This window comes from Sinocyclocheilus anshuiensis, unplaced genomic scaffold, assembly GCF_001515605.1.
Source record: "Sinocyclocheilus anshuiensis isolate Anshui unplaced genomic scaffold, SAMN03320099.WGS_v1.1 scaffold743, whole genome shotgun sequence".
Lineage (NCBI taxonomy): Eukaryota > Metazoa > Chordata > Actinopteri > Cypriniformes > Cyprinidae > Sinocyclocheilus > Sinocyclocheilus anshuiensis.
The window spans coordinates 140247-152300 of NW_015552601.1; the positions used below are offsets into that span (position 1 = coordinate 140247).

The 12054-nt window shown below is 37.3% G+C and overlaps 2 protein-coding genes across 2 annotated transcripts in view; one reads left to right on the forward strand and one right to left on the reverse strand.

Moving 5' to 3' along the window:
- The window catches only part of brap (BRCA1 associated protein), a 13977-nt gene extending 7975 nt beyond the window's left edge, over positions 1-6002 (reverse strand). Inside the window, exons 1-5 of the mRNA XM_016456817.1 lie at positions 5725-6002; positions 4624-4785; positions 4356-4539; positions 1261-1450; positions 809-922 (exon numbers count right to left, since the gene is read on the reverse strand). Coding sequence (XP_016312303.1) covers positions 809-922; positions 1261-1450; positions 4356-4539; positions 4624-4785; positions 5725-5803 — 729 coding nt within the window. The 5' untranslated portion in view covers positions 5804-6002. The remainder of the gene's footprint in view (positions 1-808; positions 923-1260; positions 1451-4355; positions 4540-4623; positions 4786-5724) is intronic.
- Positions 6003-7132: 1130 nt separating this feature from the next.
- LOC107665765 (torsin-4A) lies at positions 7133-11909 on the forward strand. The gene is made up of 2 exons (XM_016456776.1): positions 7133-7394; positions 10471-11909. The coding sequence occupies exon 2, from the start codon at positions 10471-10473 to the stop codon at positions 11698-11700; it is 1230 nt and encodes a 409-aa protein (XP_016312262.1). The 5' UTR covers positions 7133-7394; the 3' UTR covers positions 11701-11909.
- Positions 11910-12054: the final 145 nt, after the last annotated feature.

Below are 12054 nucleotides of genomic sequence, written 5' to 3' on the forward strand. Positions count from 1 at the left end.
TTTTTCAGACCGATGAGCTTTGTAAAAATCGACGCGTTTCAGAAAGGCGGGGCATAGAGGAGAAACAATAATGTACAGTATGTGGAAAATAATGTGTTTTTTGAACCTTAAACCGCATAAACACATTTCATTACACCAAATACACAAAATAATGTTCTTTTTAGCAACATCATATGACCCCTTTAAGACTGTTTCGAAAAATGTGCCAAAGCAATTGAGAAAAACTGTAAAATTACAGTACTACTGACTGGTATCGCGTTCTGTACTTTTGACAATATGTGATTTCAGAAGCATCATTGGTGGTTTGTTCAAGTCATATGTGACCCTGGACCACAAAACCAGTCTTAAGTAGAACGGGTATGTTTGTAGCAATAGCCAAAAATACATTGTATGGGTCAAAATTATCGATTTTTCTTTTATGCCAAAAATCATTAGAATATTAAGTAAAGATCATGTTCCATGAAGATATTTTGTAAATTTCCTACCATAAATATATCAAAACGTAATTTTTGATTAGTAATATGCATTGCTAAGAACTTCATTTGGACAACTTTAAAGGCGATTTTCTCAATATTTAGATTTTTTTTTGCACCCTCAGATTCCAGATTTTCAAATAGTTGTATCTCGGCCAAATATTGTCCTATCCTAACAAACCATACATCAATGGAAAGCTTATTTATTCCGCTTTCATATGATGTATACATCTCAATTTCAAAAAATTGACACTTAAGACTGGTTTTGTGGTCCATGGTCACATATTAGATATTTGCTTTAGTAAACACTACTAACTAATGCGCCAGAGCCTTACCTCTTCAGATTTGATGACTTCCGCTCTCTCCACATAGACTAACTGGCAGACAGCATCCTCAATGGAGTTGAACTGACGGCCGTTACATGTTGTGTAGAAGCTGTCAGCATCGGCCTAAAGAAATTAAAAAAACACAATGACCGTCCATTCATAAAATACTGAACATCAAAAAAACTTCAGCAGGCTAATTTGCATGAGTTTATTTTGCAAATCATGTGGCAAAATGTATCTACGGTCAGAATCAGAGGCAAATCATCTTCTTGTGAAAAGTGTAGCTGCAGGCAGCAATTAATGAGTCTTTACCAGAAAATGTATGAAGGTTTTTTTTCTGAAGAACTGTGTTATAAACCAAATTAGTGAGGATTAGACAGACTGGGCACTTTTTAGATCCTGCCCAATCAAATTTCAGTTCATTCATTGTCATTGTTCTTGTATCTGGATAGGTAACTGACCTGACTCCTGAACTTTACCAGCACCATGTACTGGTTGGGCATGGAGTCCCGGATGATCTTCATGTGCTCCATGACGTCATTGAAGGGGGCCACAAACTTCATGAGGTCGTGGCTGGTCATGGTGGTGGGTACGGTGAGGATGCACAGCATCGCGCTGCGCCGCACGTCCTCTGTGAGCGACGTCATCTTACTGTCAACACACAAAACAAAACCGACGGCTCAAATCAACAATGCAACAAAGTGTCTGTTGTTCTAATTCCACAAATTCCATGTTTTTTGGACATACTACACATACTAGTATATAACATTTTGAAAATGTATATAAAGAAATCCCAGCAAACCAACTCAATGACAAATATAATTAGATTATACAAAGTCTTTTTATAAACTAAAAACACCATTAAAAATAATCAAAGCCAACTTCATTTCCCAATTATGTAAGAAAAATTGACAAAGCTCAAAAGCCAAGAATGTAAAAAATCTTGCGGCTCTGACAGCATTAGGTGTTTCAGCAACTATGCTCAAATGATTCAACCTTGTACTAAGTTCAGGCTGTTTTCCTGGAGTCACAATTTACAAGAGTGGAGATAAATTGGACCCTAATAATTTCAGAGGCTTTTGTGTGAACAAAAATTTAATTGAGTGTTTTAGCAGTATTTTAAGCAATAGAATTGTAAACTTCCTTAACGGACTGTTCTGAGCAGAGTATATGAGCGGAGTGGAGCGGCAACAATTTCCCCAAGTATTTCAGTATGTTTTGAAATATCACAGAAGTTCTGTTCGTAAAATAAACGAGTAGTTTTAAAGTGGCTTATTGGAACACTAGTGTGCAAACTTTTTTCCTACCACATGCCAAGCTTATTGCATGGTTGTCTGCATTAGAAGTAGGGCTGCACGATTATGACAAAAATCATAATTGTCGATTATTCCCTTGAAATTATAATTGCAATTATTTATTACGATTATCACAATTGATGTTTTGAATAGCTTTATACCATTGTTTGAAGCAACTGCATGCCATATTTTTATATGAAAATAAGCTGAAAACACTAACTGAAAAACTTTTATTGCCTTTCTATAGCATTAAGCCTCAAATGTCAACTATACATTGGTTTGGTTTCTTCTTTACATAAAAAAAGTTAAAATATGCATGGTATTATAATGTTATGCTAAAACTAAAATGAAAACAATGGAAATATCCCTTAAGATAAACTGTAGAAAGAAAAAACACCACACACATCTTAACTATGCAGAAAAATGTAAGTGGACTTTTTTTTTTTTGGTAGTAATTGCAGCTTTGAACGATTACGTAATTGTGGCATCCGTAATTGTAATCACGATTCGAAATTCGATTAATTGTGCAGCCCTAATTAGAAGGTATCATTGCTGCTTATTGCAGTGCAAATTTTGTTTGTGAAGGATGAAAATAACCTACGTTTTCGTCAGTTAGCCTATTTTATCTACGGATCGCTGCATTTCTTACAGATTTCTACTCATTCGAAATCGGATACAGATGAAGGAGCACTGTATTACATTTGTTTGATTGCATTATTGAGAGAGCGATTGCATGTGAATAAGTGCTGTTTAAATCATGCTCTTACCCAAAAATATTCAGTATCTAGAAGGAACAAACAAATTCCTTGAGAACTAACCTACTCATGTCCATTGCCGTCATCATAACCTTCACATTCTTTCTGATTTGAGTGATCCATCTGTATCAAGCTAGCTAAATATATGTTTAACATGTGAATTCTTGCTATATGTGCAGTTTATATGCAGGTTTCAATATTATGGGCTGTTGGTATGAATTGTACTCATGATGGAGCGAGTGAAAACCACAATGCTAAGACTTTTAAAAAATCCGCTCCTCGCTCCCTTCAAAATCACACCGCTCTGCTCACATACTCTGGTCCTGAGTCAGAATGGCTTCCTTCCAGATCACAGAAATGCTGACCACATTCACACTCTACACAGGCTAATCAATAAACACATCAAACAGAACAAAAATGGAAAAATATTTGCATGCTTTGTCAATTAAAAAAAAGCATTTGATTCTATTTGGCACAATGGAATATATTATAAATCAGAATTCTGCAAACTCATTCTAAAATTACAAAGGAGAACACCCAATAACGCATGTGGGGCATAATTAAGCTAATTCCTATTAATTATTAATATGCAAAAAAGATCACTCAAATTAAATTGGAGAGATAGACAGACAGAACGATAGATAGAACGATAGAACGATAGAACGATAGATAGATAGAAAGACAGACAAATAGAACAATAGATAGATAGAACGACAGACAGACAGATAGATAGATAGATAGATATAGATAGATAGATAGACAGACAGACAGACAGACAGATAGAACAATAGATAGACAGAATGATCGATAGAATGATCGATAGAATGATCGATAGATAGATAGATAGATAGATAGATAGATAGATAGATAGATAGATAGATAGATAGATAGATAGATAGATAGATAGATAGATAGATAGATAGATAGATAGATAGATAGATAGATAGATAGATAGATAGATAGATAGATAGATAGATAGATAGATAGATAGATAGATAGATAGATAGATAGATAGATAGATAGATAGATAGATAGATAGATAGATAGATAGATAGATAGATAGATAGATAGATAGATAGATAGATAGATAGATAGATAGATAGATAGATAGATAGATAGATAGATAGATAGATAGATAGATAGATAGATAGATAGATAGATAGATAGATAGATAGATAGATAGATAGATAGATAGATAGATAGATAGATAGATAGATAGATAGATAGATAGATAGATAGATAGATAGATAGATAGATAGATAGATAGATAGATAGATAGATAGATAGATAGATAGATAGAACGACAGACAGACAGACAGACAGACAGACAGACAGATAGAACAATAGATAGATAGATAGATAGATAGATAGTTAGATAGAACGACAGACAGATAGAACAATAGATAGACAGACAGAGAGAGAGACAGACAGACAGACAGACAGACAGACAGATAGAACAATAGATAGATAGACAGACAGACAGACAGACAGACAGATAGCACTAACTTAGTTTTGTAGAGGTGCATGATGCCGTGGACGATCTCCACTGACGGGTTTCCGCTGAAGAAGGAGATCTGATCCGGCAGCTGTTTGGAGGGAGAGTCTGGAGTCACACTCTCGTCCGTTTGATCGTTGACTTCTCCGTTTACGTCAGCTGTGGACTTCAGATCTTCTTTACCGTCCTCGGCTCCTGATGGAAAAACAGTGCGTTTACTCATCAGGGGTTAAACGAGTGCCAGATGAAAGAGAGTAACTGCACTGCGGCGCTGCAGACCTGCGCTGGGCTGGAAGGTCTCGATCACCATGTCGCTCATGACGCGGCTGCCCAGGTGCTGGTGGAGGACGGCCGCTCGCTCCAGCTCCGGTTTACTGCCCAGCGTCGCTCTAGCAGAGGTCAGCGCTTTCTCTCTCATCTCGTCCTCTGACATCTCTGAAACTGTGGGACACAGGAGATGTGAGCTGTGACACCAGGCCTCAACATAAAGGCCTCAAAGAGATTCTAGAAGCAAGCTCAGAGCTCAAACACACTGAGTGTGTGAATGAATGCTCTCTGTTAACAAAACCAGATGATCACGATATTTACCATAATCATATGTTTCTTTGCTTTTCCTTCAGCTCAGGTCCGTGATTCTACTGCTACTGATATACTGAATTATTCAGAAAAAAAATAATACTAATCATAATCATAACCATAATAAAATAATAACAATAAACAATAATAATAATAATAATAAAACATAAGTATATTATTATTTATTGTTTTAAATTTTGTAGTTATTCAGTTTATGATTACTTTTTCACTGTATTTGTTTTCGTTATCCAGAAAATATGTGTCCCAGAAAATATCTAATAACATTAGCAATAATAATAATTATTACTACTACTACTACTTATTATTATTATTATTATTATGTTACTGATTATCCAGTTTATTTTTTTATCGTTTCATTATCCTGTTTGTTCTAATGAATTGTCTCAATGTTGTGTTTTACTTTTGTTTATCAAGCTCTGTAACCTTGGGACCCAGAAAATAATAATAATAATAATAATAAATAATTACATAATTATATTGTTTATTATTATTATTATTTATTTATTTATTTTATATGAAAATCAAGTAACGCATATGCAGGTATGATTACCTTAATAATACTATTTTCATATAAACCATGTCACTGTATGTCACTTTAGGAAACAATATTTTCATGGTAGTTCAGAATACTATGGTACCTTGTGGCATGTCCAAAAACATAATACATTTTTGTACTGATGGTAATATGATGATAACACCATGGTATAAGAATATGGCCATCATCCTGTACCGTGGTAAACAAAGTCAGTGTCAGTTCTGTAACAGTGAACGAGTGAAACTCACCGGCGCAGTACTGAAAGCCGTGCGGGGAATCAGACTGATCAGCGAGCTCGAGTCTGATCACAACCAGAGACACACTCATGTGTTCAGAGGATCGAGCCCCGACACACTGCTACACCGCTCCAGACACACAACACCGACACGCGGCTTTAAACCAGAGACCGGGCCCGTGCTGACGGGGTTTCTTCAGAAATATATGCCATATACGCTGAACAGCATTACGTTTATTATTAGAGGGAAAACGCGTGAAAACAACAATGACGTTTGAGAATGAAAAATAAATTACTGCGTTACTTCCGGGAACGATGATAATTTCAAAACAAAAGCCCTAATTCACACTTTATAATAAGAGCCTTTCATGGCCACTGTTTGTGAATAATATAATGGTAATATTGTTTAATATGCATCATATACACCATGGTATTTTTATTATTATAATTATTATATTCATTATATTTGCATAATCAGAATTATATATTTATTGCCAAGTACATTATTACACTCAAATAATTAGTCTTGAAGTGACAGACAGACAGACAGACAGACAGGTAGATAGATAGATAGATAGATAGATAGATAGATAGATAGATAGATAGACAGACTTAACGAATAACGTAATATTAATATATAAAAATAAGACAGATGATGAAATAAAATTATATATACACACAGAAACTAGATAAAACAAAATAAATATGTATGTACAAAATAGTCTATACACAGATACAATTATGCAAGGGAATGTGGATTAAATATATATAATATAACAAGATTTAATTAGAAAAGACATAAGTCAACATAATTTTAAAGTCTGTTTGGTTTTTATAATTAATCAACAACACAGTACACAGTAGTACATGCAAATATTGAAAATAAAGATATTACTAAAATTATTTTTTTATTATTCAAATTAACAAACAATTCTTCATTATAAAAAAAAAAATAAGCAACATATGTTCCAAACATTCTAAATATGTTTCGTTTGACTTGCAGTGGAAAACCCACAACATGCTCACTTATGAGTGTGAGTGTAAATTCTCATCAAATCATCGCTCCATCTAATCTATGATGGTGCAAGCTGTAAAAGTGCTGCTATATTTGCACACACTGTCAGACCACTGAACATTTTCTCGGTAACTCTAAACTACTGGCTCAAACTCCACCCTGTGAACTCCCAACAGTGACAGCAGCTCACATTAACCTCCAACGTGAGCTAGTCATCTGGACTGGTTTATGCATTACAAATCCTCATCAAATCCCCCAGAGTGATTCGGATAAAAGACTTTAAGCAAACACAGATTAAATATTCGACTAGTTCTGTTGATTAATGCGGTTTCCTTATAGAATCAAACAAAAGCTGTGTATGATGACCATTTTCCACAATACTTCAGTCATTTAAATCAATTTCCCAGTTCGTTGTCTGAATCAAATGACGTACAACAGAGTGCAAACAGACTATTTTTAAGCACAAAGGTGCATCAGAAGGTGCATCTGTTTCTTGCATTGTACGTGATGGGGGAGGTGTGGTTTGCAGGAGAGGATGGACAGATAGGAGGAGGAGCTGCAAACGTCTGCCTGTTAATGTTCATCTGGCTGTGAGGAAGTCACCTCCTCATCAGCCAAGCTTCTAGAGGAATCGGTTTCCAAACCACACACCAGAGTGCTTTCCAAAGGTAAGCCAGCTCTGTTTTTAGAATACATACTCTGTTTGTCCTTCTCAAGTTTTGCATTTGTCTTCCTGTATGTTTTTCTGTTGCATCTGATAAAGCTTAACCACTTCAGCTGAGGCAACTGTCTAGTCTTACTTAACTTCCCTCATCTGAGCTAAACCACTGTAGAGCTTAAGCTGCTGGGAAACTTCAGACTTGCAGTCTGGTCACGCACGCTCATGATTTAACAGGCCACTTTTATTGCTCTTGTTCTCCAAAAAGGGGTGCGTGAAAAAGGATTTCCAGGAAGGAAACCATATCTGCTTTGGCAGAGGGGCTCGTGAAGGAAAGTCAGAATGTGTGGAATGTTGAACGTACCGTTTGCAAAGAAACTTTGTTTAAATGCACCTCAGACCTTTAGAGAAGCTTTCACGAGAGTTCCGAGGTCAATTCTTTTTGTTTGAAGCAAATAGGCTTCATGTTTCTGATTCAATTTCATTGTAGGGGAAAACGGAGAGGCCTCTTAGGAGCAAGAATTGTTGTTTTTGTCATTTGATTCTTGATAATCAGACAATACGAACATAGCTTTTGTTGAAACAGCTCTTTTGTTTTCTGTTGAAGTGAAACTTGTTTAAATGGAGTATCGTTTGCATGTGTATAGTTTCTGACGCCAGTCTTTCAGCCTGCAGGCGAGGTGAATACGGCTTGAAAATAGTGAATGACATTGCCGCAACATGCTTCTATTCTTGCTGTTTTGTGGCAATTGCAAACTGCAACGTGCATCACAAAGCAGAGGTTGAGTTTATGAAGCATGCTGTTTACAACATGAGTCATGATGCACTGAAGAGTTAGTCAGGATCATTTAGGACAGAAAGCATGCTTACTTTGAGGTGAGCATGCTGAACGAAACATGCAAGAAGCAGAAATGTACAATGGTCATTTAATTTGTGCCAAGTTTGGTCCTGCCCCAATGCAATTGGTCAGGCCGCTGAAAAAAAGAGATTGCATTTGGAACAGAAATAGTGGGACAGACACAGAACTCGAAACTGAAGTTTTTATCAAATCATGCATGTTTATAATGGCCTCTCATTGATTATTTAAATGCACATGCCTCCATTCATGCTTTCAGCATTAGCTGTTTTGTACTGTGGCAAATGCACCAAAATAAAGGTGCAACATGCATCACAAAGCAGAGGTTGAGTTTATGAAGCATGCATGAGTCATCATGTACCAAAGGCCTTTTCAGGGTCATTCAGGACAGAAAATGTGCTCACTTTGAGGTGGGTATGCTGAACGAAACATGCAAAAAGCAGAAATGTCCAATATTCATTTATTTTGTGCCAAGTTTGGTCCTGCCCTAATGCAATTGGTCAGGCCGCTGAAAAACAAGATTGCATTTGCACTTTGGTGCTGCTAATTATGTCTATAATGACCTCTCGCTGTTCATTATCTGAATGCATATGCCTCTTGCTTTCAGAATTAGATGTTGTATGGAAAATGCACCAAAATTAAGGTGCAACATGCATCACAAAGGAGAAGTTGAGTTTATGATGCATGCAGTTTACAACGTAAGCCATCTTGTACCAAGGGCTTTTCACAATCATTCAGGATAGAAAATGCGCTCACTTTGAGGTGAGGGGCACGCTAAACAAAACATGCAAGAAGCAGAAGATCTTGCAAGAACCAGATTGCATTTGCACTTTGGTGCTGCTACCATGCATGTCTATAATGACCTCACGCTCGCTGTTCACTATCTAAATGCATATGCCTCCATTCTTGCTTTCAGCATTAGCTATTTCGTGGAAAATGCAAACTATCAAATGCACCAAAATAAAGGTGCAACATGCATCACAAAGGAGAAGTTGAGTTTATGTTGCATGCTGTTTACAACATCAGTAATGTTGTAAGGCTTTTTCAGGGTCATTCAGGACAGAAAATGCGCTCACTTTGATGTGAGCATGCTAAACGAAACATACAAGAAGCAGAAATATCCAATACTCATATATTTTGTGCCAATTTTGGTCCTGCCCCAATGCAACTGGCCAGGCCGCTAAAAACAGATTGCATTTGCACTTTGGTGCTGCTAATCATTCACGTCTATATGACCTCTCGCTGTTCGTTATCTGAATGCATATACCTCCATTCTTGCTTTCAGCATTTGCTGTTTTATGGAAAGTGCAAACTGTTAAATGCACCAAAATAAAGGTGCGACATGCTTCACAAGAAAAAAGTTGCTGTTTACAACATTAGTCATCTTGTACCAAAGGCTTTTTCAGGGTCATTCAGGACAGAAAATGTGCTCACTTTGAGGTGAGCATGCTAAATGAAACGTACAACACTTAAAATAAAGGTTCCAAAGGCATTTTGCAGTAATGCCATTGAACAGGACTGTCCAAACCTGTTCCTGAAGAGCCACTGTTCTGCAGAATTGAGGTCTAACCCGAATAAACACACCTGAACCAGATAATAAAGGTCTTCAGACTCACTAGAAACTTCCAGTCAAGTGTGCTGGAGCTGGACCTTGTCTTCTGGAAGCAGGATTGGACACCCCTGCCATTGAAGAAAATTTTTTGGGTATCCCAAAGAAACCTTTGGTAACAATTCCATTTATTTCTTAGTTTGAAGAACATTTCAATCATCTAAAGAACCTTTTTCCACTATAAAGAACTCTTTGTCCAATGGAAAGGTTACATGGTAGTAAAAAGGTTCTTCTTGGAACCAGCAATGCCAGTAAATAAGCTTTATTTGTAAGAGTTTAAAGAATTTTTTTTTTATAATCTAAAGAACCCTTTTGTCCAAAGGAAAGATTCCATGGAATTTTAAAGGTTCTTCATGGAACCATTGATTCCAATAAAGAACCTTTAGCAGCAGAATTGTTCAATTTGTACTCATTTATTTTGTGCTATGTTTTTGAGCAAAAATATCGAACAAAAAGTTGTCAAGTTGTTATTGCTATCATTCCCCTGCTGGAACATCTTGCAAAAACTACTCAGCTGGATTTTGAAATGCAATCTTTATTTCTTAGCATGGTAATTACTCAAATGTATTCGTCTTTCTTATCATGTTTGGCTTTTATACATGTCTTCATTGCTTTCCACAGATGGGAGAACAAAATCCCAGTGACAGGCTGAGAGGAGACCATCCGAAAGAGACGAAGGAAAATGGCACAGGAAGCTTCTCCCAGTTCTCCTCAAGTGTACGCGCCATGGTGCGCATTCGTCAGAAGTACCAAGCCATCAAAAAACGGCGTCTTGAGATAGCAGCGGCGTCATCCCAGAGCTTCATGTCTCCACGGTCCACCAGCCCAAAAGTTTTCACTTTTGAAAATCTTCAAGACACCATAAACTCTAACCCTGCCTCCCCGCGCAAGCGGAAGAAAAAGAGGAAGGCGCGGGTTTTGTATCCGAGCAGCAGTTTGAGAGCCGTACCCACAAAAGAGAGAAGCCGTGCAAAGAACTGCCTCTACTTGTTGTGCATCATCGTATTTCTACAAGTTTACAATGCCATTGAGAACTTGGATGACCATGTGCTTAAATATGATCTAGACGGACTGGAGAAAACCCTTAAAAGGGAAGTGTTTGGCCAACAGAAAGTGGCAGAGAGTCTTCTGGGTCATTTACATGATTATTTGTCAACTTATGTACACAATAAACCTTTAGCGTTGTCGCTCCATGGACCCACTGGAGTTGGGAAGAGCCACGTTGGCCGATTACTGGCTCAGCATTTCCGCTCGGTTGTTGGCGAGGACTTGGTGATGCAGTACTTCGTTCTGCACCATTGCCCAACAGATGACGATATCCCACAATGCACCAAATCTCTGGACTCTCACGTCTCGGAAATGGTCACTCAGGCTGAGGAAGAGGAGAAGATACCAGTCTTTATCTTCGATGAGGTGGAGCACATGCCCAGGGAGTTGCTGGACACATTGCAAGACCTGATTCATCCCAAAAACAACAACGAATACTTAAACGCCATCTACATTCTCATCAGCAACCTGGGACATGAAGACATCACCAAGTTCGTTCTGCACAACTCCAGCGTCGCCGTCTCAGGCCGTCTGAGCTTGAGTCAGGAGCTGAACCCTTGGTTGCGTAGCTACCTTGAAAGATACCACATACTATTTTTGGAGGCAGAGCTCCTGCCCTTTATGCTTCTGGAGAAGAGCCACGTAATGGATTGTTTTATTGACGAGATGTCCAGGGAAGGATTCTACCCAGATCGATCCCATGTAGAAAGGCTTGCGGAAGAACTATCATACTATATAGTTGGCGAATGGAAATTTTCTCGCACCGGATGCAGGCAGGTTGTGGCAAAAGTGAACCTTCTCTGAAACAAAATCTGCCGTGCAGATGGTCAACGTGAGGAAATTGTTATTGGTTCACATTTTTTCCCCATTTCATTGTACATTCTATGTAAAAAAAAAAAACTTTTGTTGTAGTTATACATTATATTTGTAAAGAACATGCTATACTGTACTGTTTCAAAGTTTGGGGTGCGTAAGATTTTTTTTTAATGTTTTTGAAAGAAGTCTCTTCTGCTCACCGAGATTGCATTTATTTGATTAAGAAATACAGTAAAAACACTAATATTGTGAAATATTATTACAATTTAAAGTAACTGTTTTCTACTTGAATATAGTTTAAAATGTAATTTATTCCTTTGATCAAAGCTGAATTTTCAGTAT

Bases quoted from the DNA above. Each gene is read 5' to 3' on its own strand.
- LOC107665765 (XM_016456776.1), top strand. From the start codon at position 10,471: ATGGGAGAACAAAATCCCAGTGACAGGCTGAGAGGAGACCATCCGAAA.